This window comes from Clytia hemisphaerica, unplaced genomic scaffold (assembly GCF_902728285.1).
Source record: "Clytia hemisphaerica strain Z4C2 unplaced genomic scaffold, Clytia hemisphaerica genome assembly, whole genome shotgun sequence".
Classification (NCBI taxonomy): domain Eukaryota; kingdom Metazoa; phylum Cnidaria; class Hydrozoa; order Leptothecata; family Clytiidae; genus Clytia; species Clytia hemisphaerica.
The window spans coordinates 222382-246407 of NW_027104129.1; the positions used below are offsets into that span (position 1 = coordinate 222382).

Consider the following 24026-nt stretch of genomic DNA (forward strand, 5'->3'; position numbering starts at 1 on the left):
TGCCCCCTAAGAATTCAGGTGACCCCTAAGATTTAAGTAACCCCTGGTTGCCATATATTTTTGGTGACCCCTAAGCCAATAACACGTCAAATTTTTTCGAAAATCCTTCTCAAACCATCAAACAAATACAACAACAGTTAGTTTAGGTTATTGCTAAATAGAATAAATGCCCTAAGAAATTAGAGAAAAGCTAAGTACTGAAGGTTCATGCCAGATTATCAAGGTTTTGTAAGTCAGGGTGCAGATCCCTTGCCAGACAGATTTGACAGATTTTTTATCTAAGTAAATGCAACATAATTAAAGAATTTTTACAGATCAGTGCCGTAGGAAGCATTTTCATATTAGGGGGGCTGAAGTTTAGGGCCAACCATGGTTTGGCCCGAGGGGGGAAATTTTGAAAATTTGAGCTCTAGATTGCTTGAAAATGCACTCAAAGCATGCACTTATAAGACAATTATGACAAATTTAAAAAGAAAAACTTTGCAAAATAACCATTTTTGAAAAAATTATTGGGGTTATAGCCCCCCCTTGCCCCCCCCCCCATGCTACGGCACTACAGATAATATATTAGATACCAAATTGTCAGTTTTCGAGCATTGCTTAGATTAAAATATAAGATGAGAAAGTGCCAACCTATGGTCTGGTAGGCTGCTTATAATTCAATCACCAAATATAGAATCTAGCCCCCTGGTCCATCTGAAAAAATTTAGGTGACCCTAACATGTTTAGTCCCCCCTAGCCACAGGCTAAAATCAGGTACCAATCGCTGCTCGACCTTTTAGCCCCCCCCCCCCCCCCCTCAGGCCAGGGGGGGGGGGGTTCCAGCCATGGAAATGTGTGTAATTTATCGATGTTGATGGCTTGTCGATTCTTTAAAGAAAAAATATAACAGGTATAGCTTTTTCTAATCCTGGAATATCGAGGTTCCAGCTACACTGATAAAATGACAACAAAAGAATATCTAAATGAAGAAAAGAAAGTCTTACCTTCTAAAGTAGCCCTGTGTTTGAATGAGAATCTAACATGACATCCGTTCACTTTATCGATTGGTAGAACAAACTATGAAGAAAACAGATACTAAACAACTGGATAATAATTCCAAAGTTGAAGTAAGATACAGGGAAAGCAGAAATTTTGTAAAAACCCAGGGTCTTAGAAGGCCTTGGAAAAAGCTTTGTGTTGGGCTATCAGATCAACAATTTAAGAGTACTTCATTCTTACTTTAACAGTTTCTCCCCACTTCGGTTGTTCACTGTGGTAGTTGATGGTGGAAAGGTATTCTTTAACAAGAGGTTCACCGGCACCTAATGAAATAACTTCCTGAAAAAGAACAACAGGGAATATGTTAATAATAAGTTATCAGCTGGAGATTTTGGGTTTGGTAATTTAAAAATAATTGGGATGTACCACTTTTTGTGTACAAAGTTACCATTATATTGGTATGATTTAGAAAGCAGTCTAATTTGAGAAAGGAAGTAAAGAAAATGAAATCATAAATTTGGTGTATAGCCCTGTAATCTTAAACTTTTTTGGAAATTTTACCAATGTTTCTCAGAGAGACCATGGCTAATCTTTCTGGCTATCTATAAAATTAACCCAGGAAGAATCATAAGCTTAAATCAATAGTGAACCGTGGTGCAGTGGCTCTACCATCCTGCTACGGTTTGCAAGGCTGTGGGTTCAACCCCCAGCAGGGTTATACAAAAGATTCTCAAAATGGTACTTGGTGCCTCTCTGCTTGATAATCAGCAAGTGAGAGAAGGATCAAGGGTAAGTGGAGCAATCCAGGGAGAAAGAGTGGCACCCTCCCCTACCTTCGGGTAGATAGCTATCGAAAGAGGAGCCTTCGGGTCGCCTCCGACTGCGGTCGCAGAATTGCTTACTTAAATCAATAACAACTACTTTATTGTTTTTGAAGCCTTTCATTACTTATACCAAAGAAAATAAAATATTCCTCATTTAATTTAAAGATGGTGAGCTGCTTACATTCAAAAGTTTGCCATTAGAATCGTAAACTCCAACAATAACTTGCATGTTCAAAGATGTTTTTCGCCCTTTATCAAAGACTCCAGATACCAATGTTAAATACATGTCATTACGAATGTCACCTGAAAAAATTAAGAAGATATAACAAAAGCAATGGATGGTGCATGTCTAAGTTCTAAGCTCTATTATATACTTCAGCCTCTCCACACTAAGGCTTACACCTGTTTCTGAGAAAATATTCTATACAAGACCTTCCAACTTGAACTGATGGCAAACCAAGTACATAAATCTAATACATTCAAGGTAGGTTAGCATCATATTGTCCTTGTTAAGACAAAAGGGCAAATCTCAAATTAGCATCTTAGGAAAGTGAGAATTTTCTGTAAGATAAACCTTTGAAAACGAGATTGGCCTTGGGTCATGTGGATGAATCTCTCCTCTGTAAGACGAAAGGGTCAATGTAATTGTCAAAGGTTCATCTTATACAGAAAGATTCTCAATATACTGAGAGATTCATTTTGAGATTGTTCCTCCTGCTTTGACAATGACGATAAGCAGTTAAATTATGATATTTGAAGTAAGGCACTATATACCTGGCATGATAACATCAGGAAAGCCTTGTTTTCTAGCAATGGCTGTCGAATGATTTACCAATAATGGATGCTCATCTTTGACCTATAAATAAGAGCCATTCTACTACACTACTCTATTGTGAGCATTGACAAAAAAAGCTAACAATTCAGGATGGTGAAAAGTGTTTGACAAGGCAATAATTCAAAGACTAAGAAAAGTAAAAAGAATTCTGATACAAGAGATGTCTGCAGACGTTAGAATTCTTATGAACTTTAAAGGAGAAACCTAAAACGAGCACTAGCCTCTTCAATTTTTAGAATAAAAATACAAAAGATGAGATAAAAGGTAAGAGGAATACCTGCTGTAAGTCACCATGAAGCTTTTGGAGACTTAGCCAAATTCCTGAAAGATAATTACCATTTAGATGAAAACAAATGCAACAGAGTTAGAACTTTGTTACATCAAAATGAAAATTTCAATACAACAATTTATCATACTGGGTAACTATAAGTCTTGTACCTTCATTCCCTTGTTGTTGTGTATTAATTTTGTTGATTGAACGTTTTATCAGTGTCTCCAAGTCGTCATGTCCAGAAAAGCTACACAATTGAAGAAAAGTAATTTTAATAATTTGGAAGGTGATGTCATGGAAATGATAACATTATAATACAATAGTGTTTCTTTGATTGATCTATTTTGTTGGTAAATTACAACTCTGGTATATAGAAACTCTACTTAATGTAATACCTATAAAATCGCTAATAAAACCATATGAATCAGCATTAAAACAATAATTTTTCAATCAAAGGTTAAACAATAGCTTATTTGTCTCTCACTTTTTCTGAAGAAGTAGGAAGTATTCTTTGTCTTCATCTTCGATAACATTCCCTTGTACAATGTCACTAATATGTAACACTATGGAACAAGAGAAGAACAATTCATTATAAAGAATAACAAGCTATATGCTGAATGGACCTACCTGATGATGAAAGTTAGATAGCAATGCGAAAAGAAAAATGAAAAAAAATCAGTCAGAAAATATAGCGCTTAGCGAAAATACACAACACAATAAATTCATCATTGATTGTTGATGGGGGGAAAGGGAAGGGTTGTAGGGAAAAAATAAATAGGAAGTTCGCAAAATTCAGTTTTATTGACAATTGAATCATGCTTGATGGTGAGCATTGTTATCAATAATGTTTTTGTTTGAAAAGTATAGAAATATATGGAAAAAACCCAATGAAAATCTGCAAAAAATAAAGAAATTCAAGAAATACCGTTTTTCCAGCGAAAATCGGCTGTTCTGGCGACTTTTAAAATAGTTCCGGCTTCAAAAACCTATTTTATTGAAAATTGAAACATGCTTGATGGTGGGCATTACTATTAATAATGTTTTTGAATGAAAAAAACAACCAATTATACGGAAAAAGTCCAATGAAAATCCAGAAAAACGGCGATTTCCGGCATATTTCCGGCATTTCCGACCGGAAAAAAATTTTTCTCAAAAATCGGACTAGGCCATGTTTTGGGCATTGTTAATACGCATCTTTGAGCAAAAAATCAGAAAAAACTAATGATGAAATCTCAAGAAAATGCCGAAAAACCAGTTTTTCCGGCATATTTCCGCCATTTTCGGCCGGAAAATTTTTTTTTTCGAAAATCGGGCTCCATCACATTTTGGGCATTGCCATTTTGCATCTTTGTGCCAAAAATCAGAAAAAACTAATGAGCCAATCTCGAGAAAAGCTGGTAACAGACGAACGAACGGACGAACAGACACAGGTTAATTCATAGGACCTCCACCGGGGCACCCGGAGGTAGGTCCAAAAAACATAGCTTTCATTTTTAGCAAGTTTTAGTAAAAACTATGGATTAAAAGGTATTGATGTAAGTGACCATGTTGAGATTTCAAGATACAACTTTTATTGACTTTATTATTCTGATTTTTATAGACCTATATAAAATAGGCTGTATCAGAGGCCACTTTTAAATACTACAATGTCTAGTTGTTAGTTTTATTTGAGAAAGATCATTTTATTGAAAATATTGTAATCACCTGCCACACCGAAAGGTCTTCTTAGGTCCTTTGTTTGACTTTTCTTCTTTTCTTTACTATTCATGTCCATTTTGCCTTTATTGGAAGAGAGTTAAATTTAATTCAAGTAAGCACAAAACAAGTTTCTATCATGTTTTACACAAGTTTCTGAGAAGATAGGTAAGTAAAAAAGTATCAAATGAGGTGAGAACTTATCATAATCCCAAAAGACCCTTTTGATTTGTGGGCTTATTGAGTTAAATGCAATCAAAAACTCCAACTCAATTTATAAAACCCAGCTCCAGATTATATTAAAGCTGCACATCATTAACATTAAAGCAAGAAAAATCCTTGCCAAAAGCAAAAAATAATCAAAACATACCATATCTTATAATCTGACAAACAATGTATAATTTATCCCTTTGTAAGTCTTGCATACCGAGGTCCTAAAGGAAAAAGTCAAAATGTTCTCAAAAAGCATAAAAAAGCTTCTATGATACCTGATGATACCAAAGTTTTAGAAGTGCCTTTTTATCTAGTAAAAAGTCTATAGAAAATAAGAATGGTGCTCAAGCATAGATGGGCCTTTTCTAATTAAAACTGAAAATTAGGGATGATAATATCATTGCAGAAAAAAAAAACATACAGTGAACAAACATGTCATATTGTGAAGTTTATCCAAATCTTTTGGCATTCCTTTATCTGTCCATGATACCATGTAGTGCTCACTGAATTTAAACAAGAAAATATAACGATGTCAGTTATAGCTGCCTGTCAGATGTTTTAGGGGAAATAATCTAATAGAATAAGCTATAACCAAAAAGCTTGAAGCAGAATTTTTAAGCTTGAAGCAAAATTCCTTTTAAAGCCCTATCAAATTGAAAATCTTTTCAAAATTCTGCTTTCAGTGATATAATAACATGATAGGTTGTGCTCAATTCATATACGCCATAATATATGCCATGAAAAAGAAAACTAACCTGATGAATTGACCTTCTCTTCCATCATACAATGTCAAAAAGACTTCAGATTCATCGTCAATTTGGCAAACAACATTTTTCACTGAGACATACAGATTATGACCATTGAACTGCAGCATATTACTGTTTGGTGCTTTCTTTTTCCTGCTACTAGCAGGCTAAGAGAAAAAAGATCAGCAATATAATTTTGAAGTACAAGGCCTAATTTCATAATTAACAATAGTCAACATTTGAAATTCTTAAATCTATAAAAAAACAAATTTACTTCACCATAAAGCACACTGCATTAAAAAAGAAATTTAAAAGAGAGAATAAAATTTAAAGAAAATACCTCTTCCAGCCTTTCTGCAGATTGCCAGTGCTATTAAATGAAAAACATCATTATAAATATCTGCTAGGAAAGTATTTAGACAGGCAAAATAGAGAAAGCTAACCATTTCAATCTGTTTAAAGTCTAGATTGACCTGAAATGAAAGTAACTCACCATTTTGTAAAGTTCAATAATGCCAGTGCTATCCACATCAATGACAGTCCCCTCATTGTCACGAACAACCAAGTCAAGCCCTAAAAGCCTGAAAAATAAAATTGATACATTATGAAACTTTCAGGACAAAAAGAACCAATCGTGGTTGATCCAAAAATTTCCAAAACTAAAGACTTTCTACTTTTAGAATGGATAATTCTGTGTGTGTATAATAGTATGGTGGAGCAGTTAGAGTACGAAAAAGAGTTTCCTTACTTATTCCCAAAATCAATTTTGTTTCCAATTTCTGTTTTAACTTGTTTTAATTGGTCCTGAAAGAAGTAAAAAGTAAAACATTTTTCTAAAGCTGGTCTTTAAAAGGAAAGAATAATCAAACCATAAACAAAAAACTTTTCACAAAAAAAAACTAAGATTTGGACCAGAAAATGAGGTACTTACTGCTGTCAAGGCCCCTGACAAAACTTGTCTCCTTCTGCTCAACAGATCTTGAAGAAGTTTTCGCACTTGATCTGTTTCGTCAGCTTTTTTCTATAAATAAGAAACAAGTATAAATATAATGGGGAAGTTAATAAGACTAAATATAGATAAAATACCATGACTTTTGTCATGATAATTGATTATTGAGTCTTTTAGCACAAAAATATTTTTGAATGATGATTATTAGCATGGAATTGGGCACAGATTACCTGCCCTAATGGGGTCTAAAAGCTTAGTTTTCAACAGTATCTCCGATATTATCATCTGCAAAAATATTTTTTGAAAGATTTTTAAAAATCTTATAAGAAAAGAGCAGTTCTGATGAAAATTGAGGTGTAAAACACGTCTTAGAAATTTCCTTATCAAAAGTTGTGAAAGTTTTTTAATCATCATAAGCCAACCCATGAATGAAAGGCTTTAAAAAGGCAATATTTGGGAACCAGTTGACCAAAATTTCTCATACCTCAATTTTTATCAAAAGAACCATTATCAAAAGCCTTTTATATCACTTACAACAAATAATTGCTTCCAGATTTCTCCCCATTCTTGAAGTACTGAAGTAATTTCCAAGACAGCAGATAATTCTTTACTGTGAGCAACATCAACATCATCTTTGCTACAGAAAAATAAAATCACATTTCTAGCTAGTTCAGCTTTAAGATGGTAAAGCTAATTTTTAAGACTTATAGAAGAACCGAAACAAGATTCTAATAAACAAAGTTTAGAAAAACATTAAACAAGTTCAATTTGTGAATGAAGAATGACCAACCTTTCACTTTCTATTGTCCATTTGATGTGAATATAAGATTGTGGAAAAATTCCCTAAAAGAAATTTTGAACATTTCATAAAAAAAAAAGTCCAACAATGGTAAAAGGTTTTGTAATAGTTTGTCAGTCAGTAAGTAAATAGTCAAAATAAGTCTAATAAGGGTCAAAGGTTTGCTAAAATTCTGATTCAAATGAATTTCTCACCTTTTGATTCCTATTAACCAAAGAGCATCCAAGAAACCAATCTAAAGAGAAAATTTCAATCTCAATTAAATTTTGATATTGTTCAAATGACAAATACACTGTTTTAGATCAAATCATCTGAAAATCAAAGCCACACAGAAACTAGTGTTAGAGTTCTTGACTTAGTCAAAACAGAACAGCAAGTCTACAAGTTATTTCTCATTGATAATCTCTTTGCAGAAACTATTTCAGAAACAATAGAATATTTAAAATCACCTGAATTTTCAGTTTCTTCATAAATCAAAACTGCTTCTCCAAAATCTAACGGTAGCATATGGTGCCCATTCCCATTAAATCTTGAAACAGCTGAAAGTCAAACAAAAAGCAGTTACAACTACATACAAATCTTAATCCAGGTTTGTTTAATAATACAAAATCTCGATTTTACCTCTAACATGCCAAAGTTTTCAATGGCCTCATTGAAATGCATTCGATTCTGCTAAAAAAGGCTTTAAGAAAAAGTCTCTCAGAGACAAATCACTGAACTGAAGATATAGATTTTGATTTTGAAGATATTAAATTCTGTTTTAAAATATTCTAAAGATCTATATCTTCAGTTCAGTGATTTGTCTCTGAGAGACTTTTTCTTAAAGCCTTTTTTAGCAGAATCGAATGCATTTCAATGAGGCCATTGAAAACTTTGGCATGTTAGAGGTAAAATCGAGATTTTGTATTATTATCTTATTGCCAAAAGACAATTCTTTAACTTCGTTGCTGGGTTTGTGTTTTCTTGATTCATCAATATTTATCATGTAAATTTTTGAAAAATGTATTCATTGTACATTGAGATAAATTAAAGCATATTACATACAAAAGAACAGCACAGTGGTAGATTTAACCACCCCTAAGGCAAAATCAAAAGATAATAATTTAAAAAGATATTTTACTTACCAACCCCATACTTGATTGGGTTGCTCCTTTTCCACAATACCATTTTCTACATGAATAGTCTAAAATAAAATACTTATTTGTAAAATCTTTTGTCTAGCTACTATTAAAATGACCTCTTAAATTTGATAAAATTTCTCAAGGATTTAAAAAACTTCTGAACTTCTTATTGTAGATTTCAACAGCTACCAACAGCACCACAAATAGTTGAGATTAACCAATTATCTTACTATACTAAGTGGATTTATAAAAAAATTCATGCCACACTATAGCCCAGCGTTTGACGACATCCCCAATCGTCACAGCTGCACTCATTGAAAGACTTTCCTGATTTTATGTCTGTCTTATTCAGGGTTTTTTGGAGAAGAAGTCGCTTTAAAACAGTAAAAATAAAATAAACATTCAGGTTTTTTGGAGAAGAAGTCGTAGCAGTGTCAATCTTTCGCAAACCCACTTTCCTGTGGAAATAATTGATGTTTTTTGGTTTTCTGGGACCTTTTGGGCATGCATAAGGTACCCATTGACTGCAAATTGGGCATTTTCAGTTGATGACATCACCAAAACAGAAACAATGTGATATCTCGAGATTGAAAAGGAGTTGGAAGATGGTTGACCCCACATTCTATCAGAAATTTGAAATAAAATTTCATGGTGGTATAGTGAAAAAGAAAGAACATACTAAAATTTGAGAGGATTTTGTTTTGAAAAGCTCAAGAAACCAACTTTCCCTATGAAAATGCAAAAAAAAACAGGTTTACCTCCAGAGACCAAACGGTGGAGAAGAATTTGTGTAAACATCAGACAACACAGAATAGTTTTGTTTTGTGTAATTTAAATACCGTCAACGGCTCTAACTTGGGACGATTGGTCAAATCTTGGGATGGCTGATTTCTGGACTGTATTTTCACTTACTATTTAAATCTCTTTGACAACAAGTTTGTTTTGATGATTCGACCAAGCTTAACAATCAAACTTTTACCATCCAAATGTATTTTTAAATCAAAGTATTTTAAAAATAATTTGAAGAAGTAATTTTAACAATTAAATCACACACACGCTGCTTAAATCTTGACGCCATTTTTTTGTGTTATTTTTCTCTAGAGATTTTTTTACAGTGTGCGCAATTGATTGCATGTCAAAGTTACCGAGTGATCTAAAAAATTTTCGCAAAAGAGCAGACTTTTTTTATATTTGTGTACCGTCAACTGCTCTAACTTGGGACAATTGTTCGAAACATGGGACTGTTGTCTGGCCTGTATTTTCACTTACTGTTAAATCTCTTTGACAACAAATTTGTTTTGATAACTCCACCAAGTTTATCAATCATACTTTCACTGATAGCGTGCCCTTTTTAACTTTTTGTTTTCATTCAAAATGACCGGACTCCGATTGGAGAATTAGAAAACGCTCGCCGCCTATGTAATTTGACCAATATTGAACTTATTGAACTGCAAAATTTACCAATATCTCAAGTTTGATCTCATTTTATCTTGAGTCTCTTCCATTTGTTTTTGTGTCTATTCTGGTTTCTTTTAAGTGCATTTTTCAGTATTTTCAGTGAAAACCAGGTTTTCTGCATAATTTATGATAATTTATTTTGTATTTTCTAGTTTATATCAATTTTAGTTTGATAGCCAACTTGGTTCATCATATTTACATTTCCTAGCTATTTTTCATAATTTTAGTATTTATGGCCAACTTGGTTTAGATTTTCTATAAATATGGCAGCTTGTCCACTTTTCTTAGGAGTTCAGTTGACATGTAGCACTCAGAGAGTCAACACCTCAGGACTTAGTCATTTTCTCAACATAAATTTCAAATAAACATAAGTCAATCAATGATAGTCTTCAAATCATTTTGACATTTTGGATTCTCCTTCACAGTTCTTTCACTCTGGCAAGCTGGTAAGCATTATTTATTATTTACTATTCAATATATTTCCTCTTGTTTACTTTAATGTATCCTCTCTTGTAATGTATGATACCCTAGTCTCATATACTCTAGACTTTGTTTGATATAGACTTAGTCTTAGAATTTATTCATTTTTGTTTTTTCATATAAACTAATTTTGGATCTTTGTATCTATTTAGTTTGAATCCTTGATTACAAATATACGTCAGTACGAGAATCCTCAGTGGTGAACTCCATGCAACATTCAAACAGCAAGAGATCACGCAAGAGAATTGATTACAGATTACTCCATCATACCGGGCAGGTACGTGAAAAGACACAACTTATCAATGATCATGTAAGTGACAGTTATTCATCCCCTGATACTACCGCCCAAATCGAACAACCTATAGTCGCTCCACATAACCGATCGGACGTCTGCTACAACGTCACGAGGAATTGTACCACTTCAAATTCCGAATTTAACGCAAACTCACAATACAATTTGATCTTTCAAAATCTTCCGATGGATGATCAATCTTCAGAGTCAGAGGATTCAAAGATGGATGCTCGGTTACTCAGGCAAGCCTCCAATTTAGGACATGACCCTTATGAACAAGCATTCCATTATGAACCCCCACCTCAAGATAGCGTCTCATCATCTCATCATAACCTTTTGTTGTCTCAACATGGTGTCGCTTCGCCTCAACATGATGTTCTGTTGTTTAACCATGATGTTCTATCGTTTGAACATGACGCTCTGCTACTTGAACACGACACTCCGCCGCCTGAACATGACACTCCGCCGCCTGAACATGATGCTCCACCGCCTGAACATGACGCTCCGCCGCCTGAACACGACGCTCCGCCGCCTGAACATGACGCTCCGCTGCCTGAACAAGACATTTCTACGTCTCATCATGGCGCTTCAACATCTCAACATGGCGCTTCAACGTCTCATCATGGCGCTTCAACATCTCATCATGGCGCTTCAACATCTCATCATGGCGCTTCAACATCTCAACTTGGCGCTTCAACGTCTCATCATGGCGCTTCAACGTCTCATCATGGCACTTCAATGTCTCATCAAGGTGCTCCTACGTTTTATCATGGCGCTCCAACGTTTCATCATGACGCTCCTACATCGCAACAAGGCGCTCCTACGTCTCACCAAGGCGCTCCTTCGTATCATCAAGGTGCTCCTTCGTTTCATCAAGGCGCTCCTTCGTTTCATCAAGGCGCTCCTTCGTTTCATCAAGGTGCTCCTACGTCTCATCAAGGTGCTCCAATATATCATCAAGGCGCTCCAACCTCTCATCAAGGTGCTCCAATGTTTCATCAAGGTGCTCCTACGTCTCATCAAGGCGCTCCTTCATCTCATCATGGCGCTCCAATGTATCATCATGGTGCTCCAATGTTTCATCATGGCGCTCCTATGTCTCATCATGGCGCTCCTGCGTATCATCAAGGTGTTCCCATGTTGTATCAAAGCAATCCATGGTCCCATCATGGTTGGTCACACACCTACCCTTTGACCTCACAAATCAACGCTCCAACGTCACACATCAATGGTCAGACTTCACCCATCAATGGTCAGACTTCACGTATCAATGGTCAGACTTCACCTATCAATGGTCAGACTTCACCCATCAATGGTCAGACTTCACCCATCAATGGTCAGACTCATCAATGGTCAACTTCACTCAATGGTCACATCACGTATCAACTGGTCAGACTTCACGTATCAATGGTCAGACTTCACCCATCAATGGTCAGACTTCACGTATCAATGGTCAGACTTCACGTATCAATGGTCAGACTTCACGTATCAATGGTCAGACTTCACATTCAACACCATGGTCAATTCACACATCATGGTCAGACTTCACACATCAATGGTCAGACTTCACACATCAATGGTCAGACTTCACACATCAATGGTCCGACTTCACCCATCAATGGTCAGACTTCACACATCACTCCTGTTTTGGTTAATCAATCATCAGGATTTCATGGTCACACTTCAATCAATTCCACCAATCATCACAGAACCAAACTTATCAACCAGACTTCTTCTACACCAATCACCAGAATTTCCACTCCAACCCTCAACAAAAGAACACCAGTCGAAATGGAAAGGGTAAAGCAATTGAACATAGAGCAGTGTGTTATTGCAAACGATCTTGAAGACATGGTTGTGGAAAGTGACATTGAGGAACTTACTCTTACAGAGGCTGAACTATTGACATCCAAAACTGAATCACTTCGTACTCGATTTCGCACAATCCATACAGAATTGCAGCTAACACTTGGAGATAACAACTACCTTGAAATCTTCTCAACAAGGTTTAACGAAACTTCAGATTCATTCAGAGAAATCATACAAAAGATCAAGATTCATATGAGAATTCTGCGACGCGACAGAGAAGTAGAAGATTGTGAATTACAGAAGATCCAGTTGGATTCCCACAAGTTCCTGATGACTGAAATCAAAACTTCCATCCCAACATTACGCACCATCTTCAGCCAAGATCCGACCAACTTCAGCTACGATGAATTGGTCAATGCAAAATCAAACTTGAACCACTACACAAAGAAGCTGGATCACATGGCCCTCCAAGTCAAAGAAATGTTGGTCAACTCACACAAAGCAGACCACAGTGAAGTTGATGGAATCATCCAATCATATCATGAAGTCTGTGCACTCAAGAACAAATACGTTACAACCATTGAACATGAAGCATCAACCAATGAAGTACTCAAGCAACAGAAATTTCAATCATCGAAATTGAATATCAAGCTTCAAAAGTTCAAAGGGTATGAATCTGATATTGATATTTACACCTTCCAAAGCGACTTTGAGAAACTACACAAGAAGAATACACCATCATCAGTTCTCCCAGATCTTCTCACAAACAACTACCTTGACGGTCCAGCCTTGAGTCTTGTCAAAGGAATTGATAAGATAGATGAAATATGGACACGTCTCAAATCCTCGTATGGAGATGCCAAGCTACTCCTTTCAAAGAAGTTGGCTCAACTCACTCAGTCAAATCGGATGTGGAGGACTCGTGATCCTGAGAAGTTGATCGAGTCAATCAGTAAAATCCTCAACATCATCAAAGACGTTATCAAGTTGGCAAAGCAACACAACATTGAATGTAATCTCTACTACGGCAACGCCATCAAAGACATCTATGCGTTACTCGATGACAAACGGCAAACAAAATGGTTTGAATCTATTGATGGAAGACATCTAGACGATGCTGACATCTGGAAAGAATTCATCACCTTCCTCGAGAAAGAGTTATCAATTCAACAAATGAAGTTGCTTCACTGCACCAATGATTCTAAACCAGTCCCTCCTCGAAATCCTTCCTCATCACACCACTCTGGTAGACAAGATGATCAAACTCAAAGTCCTGGCAACAACAAAGATGCATGTTTCATTTGTGGTGAAGAAGGACATAACAAGACAAATGGCCCTAAAGGTTCAAAGATCATTCAGTACTACTCATGTCGAGTATTCGTGGAGATGACACTGTTACTGCCGTTAGACAGTAGTTTTTGTTATATTAGTTTTATGTTTCCTTTGTATCATAGCATTTGAATTATGTATAGGTATAATTGGTTTGTGATCATATTTTGATGTCCCTTATGTATTAATTATATGATAATTATGTATTATCATTAGGAATGTTTTGTCCTTTGTGTATTGTTAACGTTTCGTAAGTCTCATGGGAGTCTTGTCTACCGTTCTGTATGTTATAAATGTTTGTGTGTAATGTTGGATCACTTATTGTAAGCTGTATTTGTGTACGTTATGGTGTGAGGTGACAGTGTTTTTAGTAAGTGATATATTTTTGATATTTCTTGTACATATTCTCTGTTACCTTTTTCTGTACCAAGGCTTAGATTTATACCATTTCTTGTGTTATCTAATTTGCGATGAGCTTTTTCTTGACATTATTATTTGTGTTTATTTTATAGCCGTTACTTATCAGAAGAACGCGTCGAAAACCTACTCACCTAAATGTCTCTGTCCATGAGTTTGGCCTACGGCATTTACAGTAAAAACACTCACGTACACCCTATCGTAATGGCAGATTGAGCATTGGGATTCAAACAGCAACTTGCATAAATGTTTTGTTTGAACTAATTGTTACAGAATCAAACAATGGATCATGGCAGTGAAATTATGGCTATCAACCTCGTCAAAGGATACGCTGAAGAGCGTAACAAGCTTCTGGATAATATTTTCGAGTCAACCAGATTTCTCAAGCGTGTTTATGGAAACAAATGTCGAGAGAGTATCGACCTTGAGATTGACAGATCTACGTATGATTACGAGAAAAAGAGACTCAATGGTTTGCTGCATGACTTTGAAGGTTTGTCAACCAAGCATATAAATGCATTTTCATTTTTCCCTAAAGAACAGTTTGAGCATGAGCTCTGTTTGTCTCGTGAAGTGGTCAAAACTGGTATTGAAGTTATTGAATCCGCACCCCAGAGGCTTCGCGTCGCAAAAATTGTTCTCGCTTTGAAAAGTATCAAAACACATGCATTGGAAGTAGTCCCTGCTGTTCGTATCAACGAAGTTGTTGCAAAGTCTGTGCAAAATTTGTCTCGTGCGATTCTTAAAAGAGCAATACCTCGTCGCGTATCAGGTGTGCAAGTCGGTGATGTTCAACTAGTCAAACCCATACGTCATCAATGTGCATTGGAGATTGTTCCGGACGTTGTTTTATTCCCAGTGATAAAGATTGCCCCATTTCCTACTAGTCAACATGTAATCGTTCAGAAGATTGAATGTACAAAGTCTCTTTCAAGTGTCTTCATTAAGAAAGACTTCGTTGATTGTGTCAAGGCTACAGCAGATTGCATTCAAGCATATGGAAAAAATGTTCCTTCTGTATCTCCATCTCTCGATATAATTTCTACAGCTCGTGGCAAAGTGAAAAGTAAAACTGTAAGGAATATTTTTTATTTGGAATGCGTGCTGAATTTAACTTATTGCAGACTTTTTATGAGATGCTTTTGGACGTACTTTACGTTTGCTGATTTCATGACAGCGATTCTGATTGATGATGATTCTAGTGATCATCGTGGTAGCTATGAAGGATTTATACCTTATAAAGAACTTTGGAATTGGCTTTATGTTCTAGAATTTTGTGGTCAAGATATTAATATCTTGACGGTGGGGAGTGTTACTGCCGTTAGACAGTAGTTTTTGTTATATTAGTTTTATGTTTCCTTTGTATCATAGCATTTGAATTATGTATAGGTATAATTGGTTTGTGATCATATTTTGATGTCCCTTATGTATTAATTATATGATAATTATGTATTATCATTAGGAATGTTTTGTCCTTTGTGTATTGTTAACGTTTCGTAAGTCTCATGGGAGTCTTGTCTACCGTTCTGTATGTTATAAATGTTTGTGTGTAATGTTGGATCACTTATTGTAAGCTGTATTTGTGTACGTTATGGTGTGAGGTGACAGTGTTTTTAGTAAGTGATATATTTTTGATATTTCTTGTACATATTCTCTGTTACCTTTTTCTGTACCAAGGCTTAGATTTATACCATTTCTTGTGTTATCTAATTTGCGATGAGCTTTTTCTTGACATTATTATTTGTGTTTATTTTATAGCCGTTACTTATCAGAAGAACGCGTCGAAAACCTACTCACCTAAATGTCTCTGTCCATGAGTTTGGCCTACGGCATTTACAGACACCATCACAACGATTTAATGCCCTAAAGAAGAAAGGATATTGCTGGCAATGCTTGTATCCTGGTGCACTTCGATCAAATGAGAAACACAAAGAAGGTCGATGTCAAAATCACTTCATCTGCAAACATCAATCACATGATAACTTCCCTACAAAGAAGCATGTCCTCGTATGTCAAGATCATGCATCCAACAGTCAGAATGAAGATACCCTTCAAACGTACAAGGACAGATACATCAATCGACAATCAAATGTATCACCCTTCTCGAAGGACATAAAGCTGGTCTTCTTTGCCACATTCAACTCGCTGAATAACCTTAATCCTGATCCAGAAGTTGACAACAATGCCATTTACATTTTGCAGACAATTGAAGTTGACGGTCAAAGGTATACAATATTCTTCGATCTAGGATGTAGCGATATGGTCATCACTGAAAAAGCTGTCAAGAAACTGGGCAAACGTGCTTCATTAGAGTTCAATGGCAAAATCCCAATTGGAGGAGTTGGAAAGATTTCAACAATCAGCTCTGGAGGTTACAAAATCCTTCTACCACTCTTCAATGGTCAGGATGCCACCATCAGAGGCCTTTGTCTCAAACAAATAACTTCCAAATTCCCAGTTCACTCACTCAAAGAAGTTAAGCATGACATATCAAAGGCTTACAAGGAAGATGGATTTGACCCAACCAACCCTACCATCTTTGCCTGCCTCAATTGGGGGAGAGGTAGACATAATGCTTGGCATCAAATACAAGAGATATCATCCCAAGGAAATCTATCAATTACCATCTGGACTTACAATCTTTGAGTCCTTGTTCAAGAGTGCAGATGGCGGAAGAGGAGTTGTTGGTGGACCACATCGAGCTTTCAACAAGATCAACAACAGTCACATTGCCAATCAAGAGATGACTTCATTCATTGTAGACCGTCATCAGATCCTACGCTCAAACATCAATCCTGACACTGATCTCCTTCATATGAAAGTTCCCAAAGACCATTATCAAAATCTAATGTTGGACATACCCAACCATTCAAATGCACTTGTTTCACGCAACCAAAAGATCTTTGAGCAAGCAGAGAACGCTGGTAGTGAAATCACCTACCGATGTATCAACTGCCGAGATTGCAAAGACTGCAAAAATAATGCATCAACAGAATCGATCAGCATCAGAGAGGAAATTGAGCAACAAATCATCAACCGATCCGTCACCATTGACATTGCCAACAGAACCTCATATGCTCATCTGCCATTGCTCCACAAGCCAGAAGTCAAACTTTCAAACAACAAACACAAAAGCATTGAAAGTTTATTATCAGCAACTGAAGAAGCTTGACAACAATCCAAGTGACAAGGCTGATGTTCTCTTATCAGAAAGAAGATGCATACATTGGGTTTCGTAGATTACGTTGAAAATATGACACCCTCCCAACAGAATTTATTGAATGACAGTGAAATTGTGAACTACATCCCATGGCGAGCAGTTTGGAAACCAAATTCTTTATCCACGCCTTGTCGTGTGGTATTTGATGCCTCCCAACCAACCAATAGCGGATACAGCCTTAATGACATCTTAGCAAAGGGTACAAACAATATGAATTCACTCATTGAGTTATTGATCAGATGGACATCACACCAAACTGTATTTCATACTGATGTCCGCAAGATGTACAACTCTGTCAAGTTAGTCGAGAGTCATTGGTGCCTGCAAAGATACATTTGGGAAGAGAATTTGGACAGAACAAGAATCCCAAAGGAAAAGATCATCAAAACTCTAATTTATGGAGTCAAATCCTCTGGTAACCAATCAGAACGTGCCCTCAGGGAGACAGCACGTTTATCAAAAGACGAGTATCCTGATGCTTACGAAGTCATAACCAAAGATGTGTATGTTGACGATTGTTTATCAGGTGCTGAATCAATGTCAGCAGCAATCAAATTGGCAGATGGCCTGGAAGTTGTAGTCAATAGAGGTGGTTTTGCATTGAAGGGAGTCACTTTTTCCAAACAAACACCTGACAAGGATCTCTCTGCCGATGGTGAAAGCATCAGTGTGGCTGGTATGAAATGGTTCCCACTACAAGATGAAGTATCCCTGGATGTCAGTGAACTTAACTTTGCAACAAAAGTTAGGGGGAAGAAACCAATGTCAATCAAGGATATCCCAAAGAACCTAACTAGAAGACAATGTGTATCAAAGGTGGCAGAATTGTATGACATCACAGGAAAGATAACACCCATCACAGCAGGTATGAAACTGGACCTACACAAACTTGTGGATAGAGGTCTTGGATGGGATGACAGAATTCCAGATGATTTCAAACCAATTTGGGAGTCCCATTTCGCTATGATGGAAGAAATTTCAAATGTGAGGTACAGAAGAGCTTGCATTCCAGAAGATGCTGCAAGCCTTGAACTAGATACAATCGACACTGGTGATGCATCCAAGCATATTGCATGTGTTGCAATATATGCACGATTCAAAAGAAAGTCTGGTGGATATTCAAGTCAACTGGTTTTCTCGAGATCAAGGCTCGTACCAGATGGCACCACACAACCTCGAGCTGAACTATATGCTGCAACTCTGAACGCCCATACTGGTGAAGTTGTGAGAAGAGCATTTCAAAAGCATCATCAATCTTCACTAAAGCTAACAGACAGCCAAATTGTGCTTTTCTGGCTTCATAGTGACAAACAATTGAAACCCTATGTCCGCAACCGTGTCAACGAAGTTCATCGCTTCACAAATCCTGATGACTGGAGGTTTGTCAAAAGTCAAGACATGATTGCTGATATCGGGACAAGAAAAGGTGTATCCTTAAATGAAATCTGTCAAGATTCAAAATGGTTCAATGGTTTTCCATGGATGAAAGAATCAGTGGAAACCTTCCCAACCAAGACTGTTAATCAAATCAAGCTCAATCAGGATGAAGTCAAGGATATTGAGAAAGAGCAAATTATATCAACAATCAGTCCACAGAGCATGTTGTCAATGTCATACTTGTCAGAAGCTCAAACTTGCCATTTGTCATCATCAGCACAATCAATATCTGATCGATACAGTTTTTCAAAGTACATCATTGATCCTAACAAATATGGTTGGAAGAAAGCCACTTCAACTCTTGCTCTTGTGATCAAATTCCTGAAACTCAAGTCGTGTCTACCACAACCATCTTCAAAGGATAACAACGCGTTGGCACAGGAATATTTCTTTATGAAAGCAACCCAAGAAGTAAAGAAATTTACACCATCAAAGAGATTGGCAAACATTTCATCTGAGAAAAATGGAATTCTTTACTACAACGAACGTATCCTTCCAATCGAAAAAATCACATCAACTGGAAAGCTCACCAATGCAATGTTTGACTTGTCCTCGTCAACCTTCATTGTCCCAGTTGTCGACAGATATTCGCCAATCGCTTACAGTATTGTTAACTTCATTCACTGGCACCACCCGGTGGCTAAACACAAAGGAGTGGAAACAGTGTATCGCTACGTTCTACAGATCGCATATATCATCGATGGACGAGATCTAATTCGTACTATCAGAAGGAATTGTCAAAGATGCCGCTACCTGGCCAAGAAAGCAATCAACGTTGAAATGGGTCCAGTATCCCAGCACAGTCTCAATATTGCACCACCATTTTATTCAACTCAAGTGGATCTATGTGGTCCATTCAGTGCATATTCAAGTTTCAATAAGCGAAAGAGTATAAAGATTTGGTTGGTGGTTTTTTGTTGTACAACAACATCAGCAACAAAAATACATGTTATGGATGACTACAGTACACCATCATTCATCCTATCGGTTATCAGATTTTCAAGCAACGTTGGCTATCCCAAGTATTTGTTGCCAGATGAAGGCAGTCAATTAGTCAAAGGATGTGATTCTCTCCGACTTAACTTTAAGGATCTTCAAAACCAACTTCATCATCGCGACACAATGATCGAATTTGAAGTATGTCCAGTTTCAGGTCATTTCATGCACGGAAAGGTAGAAAGGAAGATTCAAGAAATAAAGAAATCAATCGAGATGAATTTCCACAACCATAAGCTTTCCTTAATGCAATGGGAAACTGTTGCAGCACAAGTTGGAAATACAATCAATGACATGCCACTTGCTCTTGCTGGACAGACTGATTACGAGATATCTGATGTCTTAACACCAAATCGTCTGCTACTGGGCAGAAATAACGAGAGAAGTCCAACCTTTCCTGTTGATGTTAGCACAAAACCTGATAAATTCATCAGGTTGAATCGAGAGATATTTCAAGCGTGGTTCGAAACATGGCTCGTTGTCCATGTGCCACGGCTAATGCATCGACCAAAATGGTTCAAGAACGAATACGACATCAAAACCGGAGACATCGTCCTATTTGCAAAGCGTGAGAATGCACTCTCAAGCACATACCAATATGGAATGGTGAAAAGTGTCGAGAAAAGTACAGATGGAAAGATTCGAAAGGTATTGGTGAAGTATCGAAATCATAGCGAAAATGTTGATCGTGAAACGTTTCGTGCAACTCGTGGCTTGATCATGATTCACCCGTATGATGAATTGAGTATAAGTGAAGAATTGGCATTTGCTGGTTGTATTAATGAATAAATTTCGCATCGTGTCTTTGGGCAGTGTAATTTGACCAATATTGAACTTATTGAACTGCAAAATTTACCAATATCTCAAGTTTGATCTCATTTTATCTTGAGTCTCTTCCATTTGTTTTTGTGTCTATTCTGGTTTTTCTTTTAAGTGCATTTTTTCAGTATTTTCAGTGAAAACCAGGTTTTCTGCATAATTTATGATAATTTATTTTGTATTTTCTAGTTTATATCAATTTTAGTTTGATAGCCAACTTGGTTCATCATATTTACATTTCCTAGCTATTTTTCATAATTTTAGTATTTATGGCCAACTTGGTTTAGATTTTCTATAAATATGGCAGCTTGTCCACTTTTCTTAGGAGTTCAGTTGACATGTAGCACTCAGAGAGTCAACACCTCAGGACTTAGTCATTTTCTCAACATAAATTTCAAATAAACATAAGTCAATCAATGATAGTCTTCAAATCATTTTGACATTTTGGATTCTCCTTCACAGTTCTTTCACTCTGGCAAGCTGGTAAGCATTATTTATTATTTACTATTCAATATATTTCCTCTTGTTTACTTTAATGTATCCTCTCTTGTAATGTATGATACCCTAGTCTCATATACTCTAGACTTTGTTTGATATAGACTTAGTCTTAGAATTTATTCATTTTTGTTTTTCATATAAACTAATTTTGGATCTTTGTATCTATTTAGTTTGAATCCTTGATTACAAATATACGTCAGTACGAGAATCCTCAGTGGTGAACTCCATGCAACAGCCTAACCGCCTATCGCCCGAAGGGATTATCAAATAACGAGTGTGCAACTTGCCGCGTGAGTGACGTCGAACGATTCCATCGTTTTGCCACTAATTTGGTCTTCTTTTTGTTCCAGACATTCGTGTGTGTTCCACTATGGATTTTTTCATATTTCGATTTAAAAGCCTACCGTAACTTGGTCTAATGTCGACATCTCTCGTCTAAATTCGACACCCTTTTCTAGAGCTAAAAAAATAAAAAAAGGTCGAAATTATTTTTCTTTGCTTAGTGGTAAGGAAGGATAGATCTTTTTTCAATCACCGATTCCAACTTTCATATTATTCCTATCTCTAAAGAAGGGTGTCGAGATTACAGTTAGGGAAGCCATCCAGGATCCTGCCATTCTATCAGCCAGCAAAAACTAAATGACACTTGTAAACTTAAGTTTCTTACCATTTTCCATCGAAAACAATTGAAAAAATTACTACTTCCCAAAGCCGGAGACCAAAGCAAATGATCTTCCTTGATAAGGGCGCCCTTTTGGATCTATTGTTAACTCATTTAAAATGGTGGACAGAGTTGCAGAATGATAAAGCGCCCACTGCTTTGAGAGTGGTAACGCCACAAAACGCCCAATATGACCAGCCAACAGAAGGCGAGTTTGTTGCCGCGCGAGTTACGTCATGCACTCCACCGTAGCAAATGCGCAAATGGCATTTCGCAATTATAAGAATATGTTATGTGCTTAATTCTATTTGACTTTGAGTGCTTCATTGAGGATGAAGAAGGAGAAAGATGAAAAATGCGCTGGTTAACTTTGTATAAATAAGTGTGTTCTATCGTTGTTGAACTTTGGAGAAATTTCTACCGACGCAGAAACTTTTTACAGCAAATTACAATATGCATGATACAGTAATTATGCATAGCTCTACCATTGTTTTTATGGCTGGACTACATAATTATTCAACAGGACTTCCTCTTTGAAAAAAGGTCTATACTCAGTGCAAAAGAGAAATCGTGTATTTTTTAATAAGCCGTTCATTAACTCAAATCAAATGACTTTTTAGGTTTGGTGAAATTGTGGCTGAATTGCCATCCCATGTTTTGTCAGATAGTTCCAAGTTAGAGCAGTTGACGTTATCGCATTTACGCGTTTTTTGTTGCAAAGATTTGTTCCTTTTGTGCTGTGAAAGCCTAACTAACTGGTGAGAATAGCGTATTCACATTATTTGCTATCTATGATTCGTGGTTATGTTAATTAATGACTTTGGAGGTTCAGTGAAATGGTGGCCGAATGGCTGTCCCATGTTTAGTCAGATAGTCCCAAGTTAGAGCAGTTGACGACACTTTTCAACACCGGACAAGGACACTGTACTGGAGGGTGTTGTTCTTAGATTGCCCACTGTTTTGTCCATTCCAGTTACTGGGGTTCAGACGACATTGATATTTTTCCCGGAAATTTTACTGACTGTGTCTTCACTTCGGAAATCCTTGCTACATATGAAACAATTGCCTCAGAAATGCCATTCACTCTTATACTAATTTTCTTTGGAAATTCTGTTATATTTCAAAATTCTAATCACCTCAAGATTTTTGTGTCGTCCTGGCAAACTATATCATGATTTGGACAATTGACCAGTCAGATTGGTTTGATAGTTAAGCAAAGTTTTGAAAATAATGAAAGATAGCTGTGGTAAAAGGTAGGTAAGAAGGGTGACACACCTATCTTCCTCTCCAATTCCATCATCATTAGTGTCTCATAAATTCCTCATGGAAAGCCGGATGCAAAAGTAAAAAATGCTCACTTACCCTGATAATGTATTAAAAGTAAATCATGTCCATCTTTATGATCAGCAAAACATGCTGATTTTATCCATTGATTTTTCCTTGATTGAGTTTTTCTTGATTTTTTTGTGTCCTCCTGTCCTCCACCAAACTTTTGGTTTTTGATTACCGCACGTTTGCGCGTCCGTATTTCTCTGAGAGCGGGAGCACTCTAATGCATAATTCCCAGACCCACAGACTAGAGAGATCTTCTTTTTCTTTTCACTCGGCGTCAAAACGTCGGCTCTTTTTTTGCGGTCCTCAAAATTATATAAATTGTAAACAAATAATTTTTTTTCGAAATCACTTTCACTTTTTCAAGTCGATTTCTTCTCTCCACTCCAGAAAATGTAAAAAAGCACATGTACATGGTGGTCACTTAGATTTGCAGTTATCTAGAGTTATTGATCAAGACTAGGAAGGTAAGTTGAGTTATCACATTTAATATGAATGAGAACAATAGGTTAAGAATTTTTGTTTTTGTCATTTTTTAGCATTTTAGTGTTATATATATACTTTTTTATCCACTTTTATATTTGTTAAAAATAAAAAATGTTATCCTTTTTTTGTGTGCACTTCCATATAATCATTATGTATGTATGTGACGTGACAATCTCAGCTAGATAGCACTGCAGGTTTCATTATCATTTATTTCAAACTTCACTTAAACAGCTTGTTTAAATGATTTAGCAGTTAATTGTAAATTTAAAGTGAACCAAACAACAAATTTATATACTTACTTCGTGATACTTCGTTTTTGATTTTGTACTTTGTGGTACTCATCCAATTCGGGGAATCC

The 24026-nt window shown here is 36.4% G+C and overlaps 4 protein-coding genes and 2 long non-coding RNA genes across 7 annotated transcripts in view; 5 read left to right on the plus strand and 1 right to left on the minus strand.

Annotated features, from left to right (window-relative positions):
* Positions 1-23360, minus strand: part of LOC136813618 (dedicator of cytokinesis protein 1-like) — a 49275-nt gene extending 25915 nt beyond the window's left edge. For both annotated transcript variants that reach the window (XM_067070122.1, XM_067070123.1), the window contains exons 1-21: positions 23213-23360; positions 8438-8496; positions 7763-7852; positions 7508-7548; positions 7305-7357; positions 7049-7151; positions 6497-6586; positions 6314-6369; positions 6059-6146; positions 5906-5935; positions 5575-5732; positions 5241-5322; positions 4977-5040; positions 4616-4690; positions 3396-3474; positions 3079-3158; positions 2918-2961; positions 2580-2661; positions 1987-2108; positions 1222-1320; positions 987-1059 (exon numbers count right to left, since the gene is read on the minus strand). In XM_067070122.1, coding sequence (XP_066926223.1) covers positions 987-1059; positions 1222-1320; positions 1987-2108; positions 2580-2661; positions 2918-2961; positions 3079-3158; positions 3396-3474; positions 4616-4690; positions 4977-5040; positions 5241-5322; positions 5575-5732; positions 5906-5935; positions 6059-6146; positions 6314-6369; positions 6497-6586; positions 7049-7151; positions 7305-7357; positions 7508-7548; positions 7763-7852; positions 8438-8480 — 1552 coding nt within the window. In that variant the 5' untranslated portion in view covers positions 8481-8496; positions 23213-23360. The remainder of the gene's footprint in view (positions 1-986; positions 1060-1221; positions 1321-1986; positions 2109-2579; positions 2662-2917; positions 2962-3078; positions 3159-3395; positions 3475-4615; positions 4691-4976; positions 5041-5240; positions 5323-5574; positions 5733-5905; positions 5936-6058; positions 6147-6313; positions 6370-6496; positions 6587-7048; positions 7152-7304; positions 7358-7507; positions 7549-7762; positions 7853-8437; positions 8497-23212) is intronic.
* On the plus strand, positions 9862-10562 carry LOC136813616 (uncharacterized). Its single transcript, XR_010847509.1, has 2 exons — positions 9862-10338; positions 10525-10562. It is a non-coding gene; the product is annotated as an uncharacterized lncRNA (long non-coding RNA).
* On the plus strand, positions 10581-13723 carry LOC136813651 (uncharacterized). The gene is made up of 2 exons (XM_067070156.1): positions 10581-13555; positions 13684-13723. Exons 1-2 carry the CDS (start codon positions 10581-10583, stop codon positions 13721-13723), a joined length of 3015 nt encoding a protein of 1004 aa, XP_066926257.1.
* On the plus strand, positions 17437-20661 carry LOC136813652 (uncharacterized). Its single transcript, XM_067070157.1, has one exon. It carries the CDS (start codon positions 17437-17439, stop codon positions 20659-20661), a length of 3225 nt encoding a protein of 1074 aa, XP_066926258.1.
* On the plus strand, positions 20819-21397 carry LOC136813617 (uncharacterized). Its single transcript, XR_010847510.1, has 2 exons — positions 20819-21174; positions 21360-21397. It is a non-coding gene; the product is annotated as an uncharacterized lncRNA (long non-coding RNA).
* A 199-nt stretch (positions 23361-23559) lies between the features above and the next one.
* The window catches only part of LOC136813623 (acyl-coenzyme A thioesterase 11-like), a 63067-nt gene continuing 62600 nt past the window's right edge, over positions 23560-24026 (plus strand). Inside the window, exon 1 of the mRNA XM_067070129.1 lies at positions 23560-23649. The gene's annotated coding sequence lies outside the window, so the exon portion shown is untranslated. The remainder of the gene's footprint in view (positions 23650-24026) is intronic.